This window comes from Mesocricetus auratus, unplaced genomic scaffold (assembly GCF_017639785.1).
Source record: "Mesocricetus auratus isolate SY011 unplaced genomic scaffold, BCM_Maur_2.0 Super-Scaffold_100004, whole genome shotgun sequence".
In the NCBI taxonomy this organism is placed as follows: Eukaryota; Metazoa; Chordata; class Mammalia; order Rodentia; family Cricetidae; genus Mesocricetus; species Mesocricetus auratus.
The window spans coordinates 49,152,630-49,173,892 of NW_024429189.1; the positions used below are offsets into that span (position 1 = coordinate 49,152,630).

At 37.4% G+C, this 21,263-nt stretch overlaps 1 protein-coding gene across 1 annotated transcript in view; it reads left to right on the forward strand.

Moving 5' to 3' along the window:
• Dnajc10 (DnaJ heat shock protein family (Hsp40) member C10) overlaps positions 1–21,263 on the forward strand; it is a 41,094-nt gene that overhangs the window by 2,864 nt on the left and 16,967 nt on the right. The window contains exons 3-13 of the mRNA XM_040745695.1: positions 312–474; positions 2,363–2,413; positions 6,193–6,275; positions 6,525–6,656; positions 7,179–7,272; positions 8,780–8,857; positions 10,498–10,541; positions 14,251–14,388; positions 17,442–17,531; positions 18,174–18,287; positions 19,951–20,065. Coding sequence (XP_040601629.1) covers positions 312–474; positions 2,363–2,413; positions 6,193–6,275; positions 6,525–6,656; positions 7,179–7,272; positions 8,780–8,857; positions 10,498–10,541; positions 14,251–14,388; positions 17,442–17,531; positions 18,174–18,287; positions 19,951–20,065 — 1,102 coding nt within the window. The remainder of the gene's footprint in view (positions 1–311; positions 475–2,362; positions 2,414–6,192; positions 6,276–6,524; positions 6,657–7,178; positions 7,273–8,779; positions 8,858–10,497; positions 10,542–14,250; positions 14,389–17,441; positions 17,532–18,173; positions 18,288–19,950; positions 20,066–21,263) is intronic.

Consider the following 21,263-nt stretch of genomic DNA (forward strand, 5'->3'; position numbering starts at 1 on the left):
AGCATTTTTAGAAGGGAATTGTTGGTTTTTATCCATTGTTCATGTTTTGCATACTTTATAAAGTAATGAGAAACTGTTGCCAAAACTGTTGAACTTTTTGAATAGTACATTCTGGTTTCCCTTACTTAGGCTTCTTTTGAAAGTGCTTCCTTAGAAATACTTCCTGATTTCATTTGATGATTCATGTCGTACTGCCCTGTTTTTTCTGTTGCTATCTAGTATACAGATATCTGTGATCAGTTAAATCTGTATTTCTGAAGAGATTCAGATTGTATATTTGAAATAACTGTTGTACCTAATATTTTTAACAGAATAACCCAAATGCACATGGTGATTTTTTAAAAATAAATAGAGCATATGAAGTACTCAAAGATGAAGACCTACGGAAAAAGTATGACAAGTATGGAGAAAAGGGACTTGAAGATAATCAGGGAGGCCAATATGAGAGCTGGAGCTACTACCGTTATGATTTCGGTAAGGTGCATGTGAGGTCTGCCCTGTCTGTTCCCTCCCCTGGGCTGGTATTTGAGCCAAAGGCTTTATGTCCTCTACCACCAAGCTGTGTCTCCACAAGTAGAAAAAAAAGTTGGTTTTGTTCTGCTGTTTAATTTATATATTTCATGTATGTCACTTTGATTAACTTTCTAATTTACTCTGAAGTTGAGTTGAAAAGGTAAGTCAGTTGGTATTACAGAAATTATTGTACATATATAAAAGTATATTGGTCAGATTATGCTTAATACTTTTATGTATGGTTCCTGTTAACAATGGTTTTGTGCTATATTTTGTGTTAAATATTGACACCTGTCTCAAAACTGTAAAAAGCATGTTCCAACAAAAGCTAAACTTTCTTTTAAGTGCAATGGTAGATTGTCCTCCTCGCGTGGCACCTCTGTTGATCCTGGTTCTTTCTACGTGTTGGCAGGAACACGCAAGGCAAATGAGAGGAGAGGGAGACACAAAGGCAAAGGGGAGGAGGAAGCAAAGATCACAATCATATCTGGAGTGTGATCACACAATCAGTGTTTCCTATTGTCACTAGGAAACTCCCAATGCAGGCTGAGAACTGGCCTGTACTTTAATTAGACTAAGGAAAATATTTCTATAGTTTGCTCAAGACTGGATATTCTTTTGAAAATAATATTAAGATATATTCCCTACTGACTTTCACCAGCCAGGGCTCGCTTACTACTTGCTAAAAAGAAAATCTTATTAGAATACATTTCTGCTCATCTGTTAGATACTACCTTCTTTAAGACTCTTTATGTTTAAAAACAAAACCAAACATACCCCCACAAAAACTGTGCACTCTAATACCCTAAAAGGCCTAGATATTTGCAAGTGGCCTCTGTAGAAAAAGTTTGCTATCTGTTGGCACTATCCATTATTGTTAATTGTGTGTGTTTGGGTAGTAATGAGGAATTTTCTCACATTTAGTTTAAGCACAGTAAGTAAAATGTGTATTCACTACAAAATATGTGCCTGTGCAGATCTTATGGTCATGGGATTTTAAGCAGTATAACATATTTTAAAATGATACCATATAGTAAACCCTTAATCTAAATGAGTTCTGCAATATAATTAATAATCAAGTACATTCAATTTTGTGGTTTTGAAATTGTAGCATGTTATCTTTAGAAATTAGGTGAATAGGTATGTAAGAATTTGTGCTGCTTTTGCAACTTCTAATGTGTTTTGTAGTTATTTTTTAAAGTAACAAAGCAATATGGGCTGGAGAGATGACTTAGTGGTTAAGAATACTGGCTCCTTGGACCCTACCCTGAGTGAAATGACAGACTCTAGATATCCCCTATGTGGAAGAAATTGGCAATAGGGTGGGAGGCTGGGGGGATGGGGTAGTGTTGGAGGAGGGGAGGGAGAGGGAACTGGGATTGACATGTAAAACAAGCTATTTAAAATTAAAATAAAAAAATAAAAAGAATATTGGCTCTTCCAGAGGAGCTAGGTTTCAGCACCCACGTGGCAACTCACAACTGTCTGTAACTCCAGTTCCAGGGGATCTGACACCCTCATACAGGCATACATGCAGGTAAAGGACCAATGCACATGAAATAAAAGTACATAATTTATTAGAAAGGTAACAAAACACAGAGGTTTTGTATGAGGAATAAAGGAGGTGATAAACCCGATAGGCCTTATCAAGGCATTATCAGTCTTGAAAAGAGTCATCGGTAGTAATAATAACCGTTGGTTTTTCTCTTAATTTGATGTGGATTGTTCAAGTTTGAAATTCAGTATAGCTGTTTTTTTAACAGCTAAGGCAACAGTAAATAATGTTTTAATTGGTGATTCATTTTTATGAAGAATTAATTTTATGATTTTTATCCAATTTTTAAATTAGGTATTTATGATGATGACCCTGAAATCATAACATTGGAAAGAAGAGAATTTGGTAAGTTTCTGGGGTATGACTTTCTGAAAATAGTCAAAATAGTACAAATCACATCTCTTACCCAAAACTCAAAGGTCTAAATGTAATCAGAAGTTAGAAATTGTACAGATTTTTTTTTAAGGAATATGATGTATTTGGGATGTTTAACTCTCCAGAGAAGTGTGTGGGTCGGTGTTTCAATATAAAAATACCAGTATGGGGCTAGACCAGTTGTTTTCAACTTCTTAGTCAAAACTTAGCAAAATGCCTAACTATGAATAGCAAATAAAAATAATAATATGCCATTCAGGTTTAGAGTCCACATTGTTTTGCTACATACTTGCAACAACAGAAAAGTTGCAATTTCAGTCTTTTCCATAACTGTGTTTATTGTGGAAGCAGTTTTCATTTTTTTATGTGAAAATTCCCTACTCCATTCCCATTGCATTTTAGAAGATTAGGAAAATCAGATTAGAATCTTCTACCTTCACTTTTGTGTAGCTAGAATAATGTTTTTCTACTTCATATACGTGTAGTATGTTTATATGTGTGCATGTTGCTGGGATTTGGCGCGTGTGCGTGTGTGTGTGTGTGTACGGCTTTGAACCAACTAGGCAAGTACTCTACCTCTTCTCTTCTACTTCAAAACAATAAGTTGTACTCTGAAAAATTCCAGTTTTATTTTGCTAGGTTATGGTCACATTTAATTTAGAACACTAAAAATGCTAGTTGCAAAAACTAAGTAGATATGCTTCTTCTGTGTTATTATAAAAGATGTGGTAGTTACTAGTTTGTTTTGGGTTTTTTTGTTTTTGTTTTTGTTTTTTTCTGAGATAGGGTTTCTCTGTAGCTTTGGAGCCTGTCCTAGAACAAGCTCTGTAGACCAGGCTGGGCTTGAAATTACAGAGATCCACCTGTCTCTGCCAAGTGCTGGGATTAAAGATGTGTGCCACCACCACCTGGCCAGTTACTAGATTTTTGAGTAGAGTCCATTCTAAGCAAGGATTGCCTTTTGTTTTCTAACATTTTTTATAGGTAACTTCTGGTATAAAAGGTAGCTGTCTATTTAATCTAGTGCTATTATAAGTTGTGTATGTGAACACTTCAACATCTTTCCTACAAAAGAAATAGGGGAATTTCATTTATTGTTAAGTAACAGTAATAACTGTATCACAAACTGTATGTGGTTATGTAGCTCCGTAGCTTTTTCTGTGTGGTTGTTACCCTGACTGCTTGTGAACTGTTGTGGTTAGAAAACAGGAGACTTGAGTATAGAAACAGAGGAGCTGAACCAAACCTATAACTGGCTGCTCTGTGAGACCACCTAGAATGAGACTTTACTAAGTTTTATGTTGCAGATAAGTTTATATGTTTTCAGAAATCACTATGCAGAGAAGACTTCCTAATTAAGTCGCTTAGAACCCCAAGTGATAGTTTTAAATTCAGCCATGAATTTAAATGAGATAATTAGAAATAATTCATAGACAGTTAACTAAAACTAGCACTGTTCTTCATATGAGTAGACTAATATAAGATGATCCTGACACTTTAGTTCAAGAAGTGGAGAAAAGATGGCAAATGTGGGTTACAGAGCTAACTTGTATTTGGACAAATGTCACCAGTGGGCTGGCTTGTGAGTTTCTATTGCCATGGTGATGTGCATATTCTCAGTGACTTCTGGGAAGAGTCCCCAGCACTCAGATCAGCTCTATTCTGATTGAACAGAGTGATGTAGATGCTGTGGTCGTGCTCCAGCTCATCTCTACGTGCAGAACTCTCCTCTGTATCTTAAGTCCTTTCATCCTTCTAGCTGATCAGTCCTTTGAAATATCTGCCCACTTTCTTGCCCCTCAAGCATCTCTTCTTGTGGCCAACACTGATTCTGATTTCCACCTTCCCATATATTGTCAGTGGAGTGCTCTGAGGTTTTCAACATAGGTCTTTTACATTTGGTCCAGTTTTTCAGTTGTTACTTTTGGGAAATTTAGTCCAAATTACATAGTTTGCTTTTACCAGAAAAGGAACCCCAAGTGTCCGACTTCAGTAAAGAAGGGACAGAAGTAGTTATTAATCTCTAATTTCAAAGCTGTAAATGTTGTCATCTTTTCCTAAAAAGATGTCATGTTTCCCATTAAGCATAGCACGTTACGTTGTTTTTTATATATCACAGTACAGGACTATATCAGTTGTGATCAAGTTGTAGCTTGTATTGGAAAGGTAGAAAACACTTCACCAAATAAGGCCACAGTTGAAGCATCCTTTTGAAGATGTCTCAGGAAAGAGGAACTCAAGGCAGTGCTGCATTTTCTGTACTAATAAAAGCTATTGTATAGATATTAATAGATATTTTGGTTCTGTAATTTTAAAGAAATTTGCATTTTCAAATATTATACTCTGTTTTGGGTTACTGAGTTATATAAAAGCATTTCATTGTGCTGTTTTACTACACCACTAAAAATACTTTTAGTCTGGCACAGTGGCCTGCCCTGTGACCCCAGCTGCGTGGAAAGCTGAGGCAGAAGGACTGTGTGTTCCCACCCAGTCACAACAACATAGAAAAACCTTGTTTCTAAAACTGAGTAAATAAGTGAAATGAAATGTATTTTTAATCTTACTGGGCAAATACTCATTGCAAAGATTAGAAGTGTTTCTGACTCGAGGATACATACAGCATTATATACTACATCTCATGTGCTTATATATAACAAGTAAGATAATTTCTTATTTTAGTTTTCATTAACTTTGATGAAGATTTTCCCCTAAATTAATACCAGTTGGTCTAAGCCAACATGACATTTGTTAAGATCATCTAGATAGTGTTTAACACTTTCCAAACTTGGCCAAAGAATGGCTGATGAAAATCCCGTTATGCACTCTTGCCTGCAATGTGTAGATGCACTGTTTCTCCACAGAACTGCCTTGCCACTGAAATGTATTCCTGTGTTTCCAACTAGCCAGTCAGCTAAGCAAAATAAGAATAGTATACATGCCTTAGCAATTATAATAATTTATGAAAATTTCATTTAAAGTCACTGACAGCTGATTTTGGTATGGAACTATATGAAAACTCTTAAGCAAACTGCCCCCACATTTCTGTCAGAATATTAGAATAATCCTTGGTTAAAATTTTAAAGTTTGTCTTCATTGGATCATTTTACAGATATAAGCTGCTGGGTAGGTAGTACATGTTTTGTTTAAAGATGACAGAATTCTTTACATTACATCTTTAAGCAATATGATTTGCCAAAAGAACTTATTTATGAAAAAGATTTAGTTTTTTCACTGTAAACTTTACTCTGTATTGCAGGTCACTAGCACATACCTTTAATTGCAGTACTCCAGGCCAGAGGCAGGAGGATCTATGTGAGTTCAAGGCAAGCCTGGTCTTCATAGAAAGTTCCAGGCCACCAGGACTACACAGTGAGACCCTGTCTCAAAAATCAATTTCAGCATCTGTGACAGGCACTGGCCTCACACTGATCCTTGCTGCCAGTGGTAGAAGAGCTTTAGTCTCAACCCTGGTTCTCCCTGTTTCTCGTGTGCACAAACTGGCAGAAGCCCTGCTACCCCTTGTGTGGCTTCACGACTACAGTTACCCTGCAGGGCTGCTGCTTATTCAAGTTATTTGGGCTTGACATTTTAGAAGAAACACTGCTACTAACAGGGAAAAAAAAACAAAGGAAATAAGCTCACTATGCAATGTTTAGGACCAATTTTTTTTTATTCTGATCTTAACAAAATGATTTGTGATTAAAATGTGCATTAACCTTTAGTAAACGTTTTGTGTTGTGTGCTTTCAGATGCTGCTGTTAATTCTGGAGAGCTGTGGTTTGTAAACTTTTACTCCCCAGGATGTTCACATTGCCACGATTTAGCCCCCACTGTACGTACATTTAATACCCCGCTACTAAAGCCTTCTTCCTAGTTGATGTGTTATCTGGCCTTCCTTTTGTCTTATTCTAATTTTTGAAATTATTTTGTATTAATCACTGTGACTATCGGATCATTACAAATTACTTTTTCCTGTATGTTTTATTTAGTAAAACCTTTCCCCTTTTAGGGTTATATAGAGTGAAGTATGTTCAAGAGGAGAAATGTTATTAGAGATGCTTGTTTTCATTTTCTATCACAGTGGAGAGAATTTGCTAAAGAAGTGGATGGGTTACTGCGGATTGGAGCTGTCAACTGTGGTGATGATCGGATGCTTTGTCGAATGAAAGGAGTCAACAGTTACCCCAGCCTCTTCATCTTTAGGTCTGGAATGGTAAGGGATGTTTCCATTCTTAAGATCTGTGGAACTTTCCCCCCCTAGCATTTAAGAGGCAGAGGCAGGCAGATATCTGTGAGTTCCAGGACAGCCTGAGGTGTCATACAGAGAAACCCTGTGGAACTTTATAACAAGTGAAGTCCTAGAGAAAACAGTATGTAAATTTCAGACTTTTTCTTTTTCTAGGAGCTAATAAACATTTTGTATTTCTTTATGAACCTTTTCCAGACCGTCAGTGTCTGTTTTACAGGATATTTAACACACACTATAACATATTTTAGGTACTGTCTCATGGGATATATCTTTCTTTTTCCCAGTTTCTTGTGATGAAGCTAAAGCTAAAACTTACAAATGGTATTAAAAACAGCATGTACGATCTGTACTATCGGGGTTCCCAGGTGTCATTTGTAAATACACTGTGTTGTTAAGAAGTAGAACTTCCTGCATTATTCACCTTGTTAAAACAGTATTTGGGGGGCTTTTAAAATGACGAAGTAAAAGATGTTTATATAACTACAGGCTGCAGTGAAATACAATGGAGATCGATCAAAGGAGAGCTTGGTGAGCTTCGCCATGCAGCATGTCCAGAGCACAGTGACAGAGCTGTCAACAGGTAGTGATCTCTTCCCCATTGGCCCGCTTCTCAGGATATTTTGAAGTCAGTACTTTGAATTTACAATGATAGTTTTGCATTCGGGTCATGATGATGCTGGTTTGAGGTATTGTTTTCTGTGCTTCTTAGAAAGGAATTGTCATTGCTTTGGTTCCTGCTGACTTGTATGTTGAACAGGCTGATTCTGTTTGCATAGAGACTAATGCAGTTCAGGTGTAGAGGGGTGTGAGGTAAGGGCATCCTTTGAAAGTGCTGACTCTTAGCACTGCAGTGTTGGTGCTTCCACAGCTACAGGCAGAAGTGGTGTCAGCATGTGGGATTGAATTTCCACGTAGAATGACAACAGCTTTAAAGGAATTTTAGAAACAAGAACTGAGAAAAGCATGGGTTCTTGGTAGCAGCATTTTTCTCAGGTGGGCTCTGTTTTGCTAACGACAAGCAGAGACTTACGCGGCTTGCTTAAGGGAGTCTTCCTGACTCAGCATAAGCAAAAAAAAAAAAACAAAACAGCATAGCTGGAAGTGGCAGTGACCACATCTCCAAGCCTGCAGCTTTTGCTGGATGTCAGCATAGACTGAGACAGTGAGCTGGAGTCATGATGTAGCTGCCATAGGGGTAAGATATCCAGACCCTTTCTCTGGTAAGAGAAATACTTAGATTAACAATTATGGGGTAAATACTTAAGTCAGAGCTAGCCAGTAAGAAACAAGCAAGGCCAACAGCTTCATAATTAATACCGCATCTTGTGTGTTATTTGGGGACTACAACGTGGCAGAGCCCAGGCAACTGGTGGGGAAAAACCAAAGCGGCTGGCAAGGAAAAGGCTTCTCTCAACAGGCGGAAAGTTCATTTCAAGTTCAAAAATGCTTCCAATGTTATTAAAATCAGTCACCAAATGATTGTAGGATGGCCATTTGAAGTATCTGGGAGACAGAGTTCATGGCTAGAGGGATGTCTTAGTCATTCATTCAGCACCAACTGTGTGTTAAAAACTGTGTTCAGCACTGTATTTGCTGTAATAATCCCAGCCATCAGCAGTTTAGTGAGTAAGATACCAGTGAACAACTGAAATGCAGTCCAGTAACTTTTACGGCATGAAATTGAGCACACGGAAGCATAAAGGTATGAAGCAACCCATTTGAGGGAAAGAGGAAAGGTTAGAACAAACTTCTTTACAGAAAACGTACTGATTTCTCATATGGTCAAATAGGAAGGCGTCAGAGAGCACTGGGTATTTGGGAACTGGCAATTCACAAATCTAAAAGAAGCAGTGGACTAGAGTTGACTTGTGTAGAAGAATATGACTGGCCAGATAGATAGGCAAAGCCAGGTTATAAGGATATCACTTACCTGTTTGAGTTTTTCAAAATAATCAGTATATCTTTAAAATAATTGGTAATAAAGAGAATTGGAAATAGTTAAGTTTGGAAAGAAATAAAGTATAACTTTTGGAAGAGTATTTTTATTATTGAGCAAGACGTACTCAGAAATTTTATTTTCTTTAAAGGAAATTTTGTTAACGCCATAGAAACTGCTTTTGCTGCTGGTATCGGCTGGCTGATCACATTTTGTTCTAAAGGAGAAGGTAATTTATTGTTTTGTTAGATACAAAGACTGGTACCTAAATTTAGGGGATAGTTTATGCTACTGTACTTGATTTTTTTTTCCTGTCAGTAATCAATCAGTTACCTCAAAGTGCAATTTAAGCCCCAAATAACAAATGTTTACTAAATGTGTATGTCTTCGATCTTTTACACATAACAGGTAATGAAATTAGTGATGTGTAAATGTTTTTTATAATTTCATATTTAGTGGATGAGTTTTATTCTCAGGATAAATTGTATGTCATATAGCCAAAGATAAACTGGGCAGTATGCAAAAGAAAGTAATTGTATCAACTACAATTGCTTCCAAAATAATTTTTGGAAATTCAGTTTGAAACTTACATATATGAAAAATGTGCTCACCACATAAGATTGTGTGTGCCTTTAGAGATAATAATCTCGTTTTCTAGAGCACATCTCTTTGTAAGTTAAAGTTCAGTGTCCTGTAGGTCAAATTTTAAAATGCAAAGTGTGTTCAGTGAGATCAGTTTAAAATCGTTCCAAATATCCACCAGGCAGTGGTGGCACATGCTTTTAATCCCAGTACTCTGGAGGCAGAAGCAGATGGATCTCTGAGTTCAAGGCCAGCCCCGGTCTAGAAAACAAGTTCCAGGACAGCCTATTACACAGAGAAACCCTGTCTCAAAAAAAACAAACAAACAAAAAAAAACCCTATTGTTAAAACTTTTTGTGTCTGATCCCACTGGGGGTCTTTTTCTTTCTCCTTTTGCCTTTGTGCTCCTTTGCTAGGGATTTGTTGTTTTATGACTTTATGACTTAAAGCTCCATTCACCCATTCTCTGAGACCTGTGTTAGGAAAACACAGCCTTCAATTTAGTCTCTCACCAGTGAGTTTCGTGTCAGCCTAACCCGGTGGTTCTCACCCTTCCTAATGCTGGACCCTTTAATACAGTTCCTCGTGTTGTGGTGACCCCAACCATAAAATTATTTTCACTGTTACTTCATAACTGTAATTTTGCTACTGTTATGAATTACTTGCAGGATATCTGATATGAAACCCCTGTGAAGGGTCATTCAACACACGGCCCACCCCACCCTTGGTTGCGACCCACCAGTTGAGAACCAACCCAAGATAAATACTGATTTTTCTATCTACACCTAAGCTTTTGAAACTTTCTAACCTGTCATTTATCTCTAGCCTCTAAGATTTTTGGGATGCCTTTTCTTCCGGGTTTTACCTCATTGTATCCTATCATTTATATTTGACAAAATTTTGTTTAAAAAAAGGTGAAATTTCTATTTTAGGATTAAGATTTATAATACTTTGAGGATTCTGCATATACCTTTTCAAATAGATGTGTTAGAATATGTTTCTTCCAAACCCAGAGGTTTGAAAGGACAGGGTTGCTAAGAGGATAAGACCTAAAGAGATGCTTGCTGCTCTTCTCCATAGATAGAGACGCCAAGGGGAGGGAGTGAAGATGGGATTGAATGTGTGTGACGCAGAGATTGCTTGGTGGTCCCCAAACATAGCTGCTAAGCCTATCCATGTTTACCAGTACAGCTCAGTTACTTGCCTTAGAAACTACATGGGGCGGGGACGGGGGAGGATGATTTCAGAATTAACACTAAAACAGCCTCATAAAATTTTTCCCATCAGATTGTTTGACTTCACAGACACGACTCAGGCTTAGTGGCATGTTGGTAAGCATCCATCCTTTTTATAAAACTGTGTCACCATGTAAGAAATACAGCTAGAAATTGACAACAGATATCTTTTTTGTGGTTTCTTGAACGCTTTATTCTACGTACATGTGATCCTATTTTCTGATAGACATGATTTTTAGCTCTACACATCTTTCTAAATTAGTAGCCATGTTCAGTTAGGGTTAGCATGTGCTTTCGCTGTAACTCACCTATAGTCTTGAGTGTGTATTATTTTGTATAATACTGTATGTTAATGTTTTTGTCATTTCCAACTGTAGATGGTGTTTTCTCAGTTCTTAGCCTGCTGTTTCTTCTGCTAACTTCACATTGTTGTTGGGGAATGTGCTGGGAATGGTGCTTATCCTTTTGGTATTACTGAAACTCCCATTTGTCTGAAGATTGTCAGTTATGAAAGCTGGAAAAGTTCTAGAAAATACTGGTGTTTTTGTTTTGTTTTGTTTTGTTTTGTTTTACGAGACAGGGTTTCTCTGTATTGTTTTGGAGGCTATCAGTCCAGCCCGGCCTCGAACTCACAGAGATCCGCCTGCCTCCCGAGTGCTAGGATTAAAGGCGTGCGCCACCACCACCCGGCGAAAATACTGGTGTTAATTGGGTGTGCTTTTGGTTTTTTTGTTTGTTTGTTTTTTGTTTTTTGTTTTTTTTTATACTAGGTAGATCACTTTTGTAAGTTTTCTGTCTGCTTCACTTCTATACTGTATAGTTTGGAGAACAGGCATCTTAAAACAACTAAAATTGATTTGTATTTCCATTTTCTTGTATATGTATGTGTATACATAGCATAGTCATCTGTTGCTTAAGGATTAGATAATGCCCTGAGATATACCTTAGGCAATTTCATCATTATGAGACAACATAGAATTTACTATATAAGCCTAGTTTGTTCAGGATGCCTCATACCTAGCTGTTATATTATAGCCCATTGCTTCTAGACTTCAAAACTGTACAGCATATTACTGTGCTGGAAATATAGGAAGTGGCAGCACATCACTAAGTGTGTGTATGTAAACATAGAAAGAATATGATAAACAGTAGTATGAAAGCTAAGAATTGTTAGGCCTGTACAGAGCATGTAACATGAGTGTTGCTTATGTGGTTGAATGGTGCTCTTGGGGAGTGAGTGGCAAGTGACTTTGCAGGCCTGGACCCACATTATATTGTAGTATTTATGTACACTGTATGCTTGGGCTACACCAAGTTTGTAAATACATGTTTTTTCCTTCAGTAATTATCCTTAGCCTACTGTCTGTTACCTAAAGAGCAAATACATACGTTGGTCTACTCCCGTTCACGGCAAGGGTCCTCTGCACTGTCTTCCACCTCCTTATCCTGCCCCACTGGAAGGTCGTGATGGACAGCAGCATGCAGGGAGTCATCACCTCCTGTGAAAGCAATGCTGCCTTCAGATCCTTCCTTTTTTTTTGTTTTTTGTTTTTGTTTTTTGTTTTTTGTTTTACGAGACAGGGTTTCTCTGTATTGTTTTAGAGGCTATCGGTCCAGCCTGGCCTCAAACTCACAGAGATCCGCCTGCCTCTGCCTCCCGAGTGCTGGGATTAAAGGCGTGTGCCACCACCGCCCGGCCAGATCCTTCCTAAAGGGCCTGCCTTCGGCTCTTCTTAAAAGACTTGACCCCTTTTTCCGGAATTATGTTCATGGTGATCTGTTAATTGTGTTCCTGTATTCAGATAGTCTGTCATGAGCATCCCTTTCTATTAATGGAAGCCATTTGTGTTTGGAGTCCATGTTTTAATTTTTTTTTCACAGCACTTTCTAAAGTGTAAAGAAAGCTTGGCAAAACCTTTCACTGAATTGGAAGGTTTTGGTTTTTTTGGTTTTTGTTGTTTTTTTTTTAATGTTTTCTTTTTTTCAGCTGTGAATTCTCTAGGCCATAGAGCTCCTATTGCTCCTTTGCAATCTTCCAAGTCAGAGACCACTGGCCACCATGAGTATTTCTGCAGTACATGGCTGTACTTTGACATTGTTGGAAGCAACATGATCATTATAAGCATTTAATAGCAGTTCATCTTTGTATATTATGGGCTTTCCCTAAGAAATAGTTTTGTCTGATATTAAAATCACAAGTTTAATTTACTTGTTGTCTTAGGGTTTTTATTGCTCTGAGGAGATACCATAACCAAGGAGCACTGATAAGGGAAACCTTTTGTTGTGGTGGCTCACTTACAGTTTCAGAGGTTCAGTTCATTATCATCATGACAATTTTTAAGCTAAATTGAGATGTGTTTATGGCCTAATATGTATTTTATAAATACTCATGTACTTTTGAAAAGTGACTTGTACTTCCTAGATACATGCCTCCATAAGATGAATTTGTGTAAGTGTATGAATGTGTGTCATACATGAAATGATGACACTGATGGGTGTAATCAAGCCTAGATTTTAGTTTTCTTGCAAGAATATCGTACCACCTACTCTTATTGTGGACATTTCTATTTCTCTGTTTCATTTTGCTAACTTTTTCTTATGTTTTGAGCCTTGTATGAATACAGATAAAATTGTTAATTTTCTCTGTAATTTGTATACCATAAATATTACAAGTCTCTGACATCCATTTCCTTAGACAAGGCAAGAGTCCTTAAATGCAGAGTCCTTGCATTTAACACTTGCAACTTTGCTGTCATCTATGTTAGTCCTTTGTGGGTTTTCATAAGTCTTCCATGCAGTAAACTGATTATATCTTCACTACATATACTGTGTATATGTGTCTATATGTGATGCTAGTGTCTGAACCCAGGGTTTTGAGTACACTAGATATCACCCCAGCCCAAGTAAATAGTGTATTTTATGTGTACAATTTAATTTTTATCCTCAGATGCTCATATATAATACCATCTATTTTAAAGCATTTGTCTTTAATTTCCTAAAGTTTTGTTACCTCATAAGCACCATTTTCTTGTTTTGCTTTTACACTATTGAACTTTGTGAATATGTAGGTTAAGTTGGTTTTTTTTTTATATCTTAGCAGTCCTTTTTATTTATATTCCATTTTTTCCTCTGGAATCTCAATTAAATAGATGTCAGTTCTCCCTGTTTACCATCTTGCCTAGCCTGAAATTTTTTTTTAGTAAACTGACATTTCAAGAAATGTACTTTTTGTGAAGTGTTTTGGAGCGCTTTACAGGAGCCCGGCCAGCACAGGTGAGAGCTGGCTGGGTGCTGATTTAAGTGTAGGTCATATGCAGAAAACACCTGATGACGTGATCATGAAGGACAGTTGCAGGGACGGCTTACACAAGCCTTAGTTTAGGCTTTTTCAATCTGAGACTGTGGAACAGTGTAGTTTAAAATAATACACTTTTGTATAGGAAAAAATTATGAAAGTAGGCTGGGCAGTGGTGGTGCACCTTAATCCCAATGCTCAGAGGCAGAGGCAGGCAGATTTCTTGAGCTAGAGACCAGTCTAGTCTACAGAGAGAGTTCCAGGACAGCCAGCCCAATTTTGAAACTGCCCCCCACCCTCCCTCCAAAAAAAGGAAAGAAGATGTTTAATAGCATGTGTTTAATATTGAGAAAACTACATTTTACTGTTCAGAGTTATAGAATACTATGTAGAGTACTATTTTTTTACAAGTCTTAACTTTATAATGGGTAAAGTTTTTAAGTGAAGGTAATCTCATTGGCTTTTTCTTCTTACACCATGGCATTTTTATTTCTTTGCACTTTCCATTAGGATGGTCTTGTTAACGTGGGATGGGTGGACTGTGACACTCAGGACAGCCTCTGCAAGAGTTTGGATGTCACAGCAAGTTCCACTGCTTATTTTCCTCCCGGAGCCACTTTGAATAGCAGAGAAAAATCCAGTGTTTTGGTATGTATAACTTTAAGGAAATTTCTATTTACCTATAATTGGACACATGCACACATTGGAAGGTAGTAGCAATTTGTGAGCAATGTGGAAGGAAATTAATTAGTTTATATCATTTGGTTGTAGAACATTTCATTACTTGGCACAATTTCTGAGTGTTTCTTATTCAGTTTTAAAAATCTGTTATAAGGATTGTTTTCAAACCAGCATTTACATTATGTGTAAGACAACTATGCTTTGGAATGACAAAAGAATGTACTGTATTTTAAGTACAATGAAAGAAATTTTTGTTATGAATTTTCATTGGTTTCCATTTAATTGTAGTTTTTAATGTTGTATATATCAATCTTTAGATTTGTCTGAGGCTGAGATAACCTATTTTTTTCTTTTTCTGTTTATATTTAATATCCATACATGCAAGTTAATATGTTTGGATCATATCTCCTCTCCACCACCTTATCTCTGAATTTCATTTTCTCTCTTACGCCTTTTATATCTGGTACACTATAATTTATGTGTGTTGTCATTATAAGTTTGAGCCTACTTACTGATGAATGCCGAATATATACACTGCATGTTTATCTTCCCTGCAATTTACATACAAATAGATGATTGTGTATGTACATGTATATTCTATCAGTATGTACACATGAAATGGATAGGTGCAGATATGATTTTCTTTTCATAAATAGCATCAAATAGGGGATAGTTTTTACCACTGTATCAGAAAAAATTTTGTGACTATATTTGTATTATTTTAATTATTCATTTATATACTACTTTATTTTCAAATGTCCATATATCCTTTTAGAAATAATCTCTGAAGATGATCTATTGACTATGACATGTTCAAATTAATGCAGCCTGGTTTTTTGTTGGGTTGGTTGGTTTTTGTTTTTTGAGACAGGGTTTCTCTGTATTGTTTTGGAGGCTGTCCCAGAACTCACAGAGATCTGCCTGCCTCTGCCTCCCTAGTACTGGGATTCAAGACATGTGCCACCAATGCCTGGCTGCATCCTGTTTTTGAGACATTGATATACTTGCATGACTATAAGCAGGGTTGTACAATCCTGCATGTTCATCTTGGGTATTTCTTTAGTTACCTTTCGGAAGGGGATAGTTGCAGGAATTTTCCCGATTCATATTGTCGGATTCCTAAGCCTATACCCTAGCCAAAAAACTATTTTATATATGAATATTTATGTGAGGCTGGAGGGGTGACTCTGTGGTTAAGAGCACTGACTGCTCTTTCAGAGGACCTGAGTTTGATTCCCAGCACCCATGGCAGCTCACAACTGTCTGTAACTCCAGTCCCAGGGAATCTGATATTCTCTTCTGGCCTCCTCCAGGAACCGGCATGCATGTGGTATACATACATAGATTCAGGCAAACACATACATAAAGATAAATTTAAAAAATATTTATGCTATAAATTTTAACATAAAAGCACATTTAAGAAGTTGAGAAGAAAACTGGGTTTTCTGCTCTTAGTGTTATATTTAGTGTTTCTATCCATTCATGTCCATCACTAGTAAAGTGTAGATTCCAGGATAGTTCCTGCAGGTTTTTAAGGGAATTTTATTAAGTTAAGTAGTATCTGAATTGTTAAACATAAATGGTTGATAGCTGTAAAGATACATGCTAACTCTATGGTTAATACCCTGTATTTTGGGGTTTTTGTGCTACATTCTTTGCTACATATGCTTTGTTCATAGGATTGCATGGCACAGGGTTCTGGGATAACATATAGGCAGAGGTGAAGGAGGTGTGATGGGAGGTTTGTTTGCTTCTTGTCACCATTTTGTGCTCTAAAGAAATGACTTGGCAGCCGGACATTGGTGGCACACACCTTTAATCCCAGCACTGGGGAGGCAGACGCAGGTGGATCTCTGTGAGTTCGAGGCCAGCCTGGTCTACAGAGCAAGTTCCAGGACAGCCTCCAAAACAATACAGAGAAACCCTGTCTCGAAAAACCAAACCAAAAAAAGAAAAAAGAAAGAAAATTACTTGGTTATCAGACATGTTTGTTTGAAAAAATCTTTGTGTGTTTTACTTTTAAAAACTGCTACCTATGTGATTTGGTTTCCTAAAACATCATAATCATTTACTATCTCTAAGTCTTGTTTATAGAAATACTGTAATATTAGAAGTATTCTAATAGTAAGATTTTTTTTTTTTTTTTTTGGTTTTTCGAGACAGAGTTTCTCTGTATTGTTTTGGAGGCTGTCCTGGAACTCACTCTGTAGACCAGGATAGCCTCAAACTCATAGAGATCCGCCTGCCTCTGCCTCCCGAGTGCTGGGATTAAAGGCGTGCGCCACCAACACCCAGCTTTAATAGTAAGATCCTAAGAGACTGTGAAGCATGGCATTGTGTAAAATTACATAAGCACACTTTCCTGATGGCATAGAATTCACTTCAGATTACAGAAAGGATTACCACAGAAGCCCCCACTCACTGAATTAACATCTCATATTCCTTTACAGCATTATTTTGTTTAAAAAAGAGCAGCAGCAACAACAACAACAACAAAACAAAACAGCACATCAGTAGTGGTACTTGCTACACAAGCCTGGTGACCTAAGTTGCTGTGTAGAGCTGGCATAGAGATAATAGGACATAACTAGCTACACAGTGTCCTCTGTCCTCTCTATGCATGTGTGGTATGTGGGCATACTTACCACTTTTTACTTGAAAGAAAATCCAGTGATAAATACCTTTAGTAATTACAAAAATATGACACACATTAAAAACTGTCATTTGGAATAATTTTTAAAAACTGCTTAATGCTGGTCAGTGGTGCACGCCTTTAATTCTAACACTCAGGAGGCAGAAGCAGGCAGATTTTTGAGTTCAAGGCCAGCCTGGTCTACAGAGCATGTTCCAGGACAGCCTCCAAAGCTGCATAGAGAAACCCTGTCTTGCAACCACTCCCTACCCCTCAAAAAAACTACTTAACTTACAGGATTGTTAAAACTTAATCTATAGAAATTGAAATAAGATATCAAATATATATGAGTATTTACAGAGTTTACAGTATGGTTCATTTGTTCTAGTTTCTGAATTCTTTGGATGCTAAGGAAATATACATGGAAATCATACATAATCTTCCGGACTTCGAATTGCTTTCAGCAAATAAATTAGAGGTAATGTTTTACAGTAATAATGAATATTGCAGGCCTTAGTATGTTAGCAGTATATTGAATTTGTTGCTAGAAAGTTTCAAAAATAACAGTTTTGAAGGATTATATATTCGTTAATTCCAGGTTTAATTCTGATTACTGAAATTACAGTGTTTCTAATTCAAAAGACCTACGCATCCCTGAAAGTAAGCTTTGGAGAGGACTAGAAAGGCAGGATGTGGATGACAACACAACCTCTGATCTGATTACACAGCTCTGTTGTTCACTGGGATGTAGGAAGCGTCTATTGAGAGTATTTAAAGTGTTTACAACGCACAGTTAGTAATAGACTTAATCATTTTATTCCATTCATCACTTAGCTCTGCATTTAGTACTTTTACCAAATGTTTCATTAAACCTAAAAAAATCTGATTTCTCCAGCCCTACCACAAGTATTAAGTTATTAAAGTCATATTATCTTCCATTACTTTAAGATTTTTTTCTAACAGTGACTTATATGGCATACTGAATGCAAGAATACAATTCACTGAATTTAGATAAGACTTAGAATTAATGGGTAAGGTGGCTAAACTTTATTTTATGTCAAAGAAATAAATTTCGGATCCTTAGCCCCTTGCTAACATTGCTTTTTCTCGTCACTTCAAGGACCGTTTGGCACACCATCGTTGGCTTGTATTTTTTAATTTCGGAAAAAATGAGAATGTAAATGATCCTGAATTGAAAAAACTGAAAACTCTGCTTAAAAATGAACATATTCAAGTAAGGAAAACATATATACTTTGCCTAGCTAATGTGCATCCTTACTTTTCTCTTCTTGGTTAGTTCAACTAAGGGTTTGTCAATTTTTTTCTTTAAAAAAACAGCTTTAGTGTCTGGAGATGTAGTTGTTTGGTGGAATGCTTACACAGTGTGCATGAGGCTCTGAATTGGATTCCCCAATAGTGCAGAAACCTGGCAGTTGCACAAATTTGTATTCCCTGTTGAAGCAGGAGGGTCAAAAGTTCAAGGTCATCCTCAACTAGTTAGATACCAGCCTGGACCACACGAGAGTCTGTGGTCCTTGAAGTACATGTTTAGTTTTCTTACTGGTATCTTTTGGTATATAGACTTAGTTCTGTAGACTCTTACTGTTGCTTTATCCCCTTTGTTTTGGTCTGTTAACGTTTTCATTTGCTTTTTTCAAGGAAATAGGGCCTTGCTGTAGTAAAGCCTGTCCTGGAATGTGCCCCCACCTCTCTCTCCTGACTCCTGGAATTGTAGACGCTGCTACCATGCCCATGCAGAGCATTTTCATTTCCTTTTACATTCCTTAAGTGACCCCACTGATTATTTAGTTCATTGTCTATGTATTTGTTTGTTCTCCATTGTTGGTCTTGCTTCACACTTCTGTATGATATTGGTTGTTTTAAGCTGGAGTGACTTACATAGTCTGTTGTAGTGCTGACCTACAGGACACTTAGAGTAGCATCCACTAAATAGTAATGTGAATCTAGTTCTATATACAGACGTGGATGTGGAGACTAGAAGTCAACATTGTATGTCTTCTTCAGTCACTCTCAACCTAATTTCTGAAATGTTGTTTCTCACTGAACCTCAGATTTGCCAGCTGAGCTAGACCACCTGGCCTGCAAACCCCAGCAAACCTCTTGTCCCCATCTGTCCATCACTGGGATTGGAAGTGCAAATCACTGTTCCCAGGTCTTGCTGGTTTTTATCTATTTTGGGGATTATAATTACATTATTTCTTCTTTCTCTTTCTTCCTTCCAAACACTCCCATATACCTCTCCTTGCTGCTTGCAAGGAGAGTCTTTCAAACTCATGGCCACTTTGTTATTTTTAACACCATTAGGCTACTAAGCTCAGGTCCACATGATTGCACAACAAGCAGTTTACTGATTGAGAGTCTCCCCAGGTCCCTGGATGTAATTTTCGAGTCACAATTCTTCTCTACTTTTTGTTTGTAGTCCTGGATCATTTTTCTTCCTGGTCAGAAATATGTCTGATTGTTATTTTTAACAGATCTTTTGTCTTAAACACCACATTTCCCTCTTTGGTTTAGCATTTGCTTGTGTTGTTTGTGCTGTTTCCATTGACACTGGGAACATCATCCTTTCTCTACATTATTTTTGAAGTGCCTCACTTGTAAAATTACCTTTGCTCCACCGCAAGAAATAGCCCCTACATTCTTTTCAAAGATAATTTTCTTGAAGAAATTCACATTTTCTTGGAAATTCCTTGCAGTTTTCTAAACTGTCTAGGAAGCATTCTTAATTTAGTTCAGTAGTAAATGTAAGTGAACCATGTCTGTCCCTTCATTTTATAACCCATTGACTTCTAATGTCATTTGGAGATAGTTATCCTTATGGGTATTTGAAAATTGTATAGAATGCTTTTTATTCAGTTCAATGTTCTGCTTTCCAGGTTGGAAGGTTTGACTGCTCTTCTGCACTGGACATCTGTTCTGATCTCTATGTTTTCCAGCCCTGTCTAGCAGTGTTTAAAGGACAAGGAACCAAAGAATATGAAATTCATCATGGTAAGTGTATTAGTTAATTTTCTCCTGCTGTGATAAAACTCCATGACTAATGCAGCTTCTAGGAGGAAGGATTTATGTAAGCTTCTGTTCCAGAAGGATAAAGGGTCCATCACTACCACTGCAGGCGAACTTGGCATGGCAGCAGGAATAACTGAAAGTTATTTCCTGGTTAGCAGGAAACCTAGCTAGCAGTGGCATGACGCTGTGAACTCTCAAAGTCCATGCCATTGGCACATCTCCTCCAGGAAGGCCATTCCTCCTAACCCTCCCCAAACAGTACCACCCTCATCCATCACAGTGAGACTAGGAAAAATTATAGAAACTCAGACTTGACTTTCAAATACAAGTATTCTAATTGTGATTTGTATTTGGTGAATGCAATTATTGTCAAAAATTTGTTCTTACTAGCAAATATGAGGAGAGACGTTTTTAATCACATATAGTCATTTTATTGTGCTTATTCTTTTAAAGGTATTTTTATAACATTTTGATAACTATTTAAGCAGAAACTCTGAGGGTGGCACATCACCATGTGGGGATTTGTTTATTAGCAAAGGAGACAGTCCCTGTGGTCGCCATCTCACCATGCCTCATTCATCCTCAACTACCCAGCCTGCCTGCCCAAGGATTCAGGCTTTACTAACTGCTTTGTCTCTGATGTTCTGAAAGACATGAGTTCAGTGAGTAAGAGATACTGATTCAACGAGTGCATCTTTCTTGAGCATCCCTTATTATAGCACTGCATTAAGATGAGGTTATAAAGTTGCAAGACATGAAGTTATTATGTCTTAGATAATTCTATTGCTGTAAAGAGACATCATGATCAAGGCAACTAAGAAGAGAAAGCATTTCATTGCCTTGCTTACAGATTCAGAGTGTTAGTCCATGACCATCATTGGCAAGGAGCAGACGCAGTTGGCAGATGTTGTGGTGCTAGAGCATAATCCAAAGGTCCCATCTGATCCACAAGTTACAGGAAGAGTAAAACTGGGCCTGGCATGGGCTTTTGAAACCTCAAAGCCCACCCTTAGTGATGTGCCTCCTCCATAAGGCCACACCTCCTAATCCTTCCCAAATAGTTCATCAGTTGGAAAGTAAATATTCAAATATGTGAGCCTGTGGGGACCATTCTCATTCAAACGACAAAAACTGTGCACTCAAGAAGTTTGAATGGCAGGAGAAAGATTTCTAGGGAATA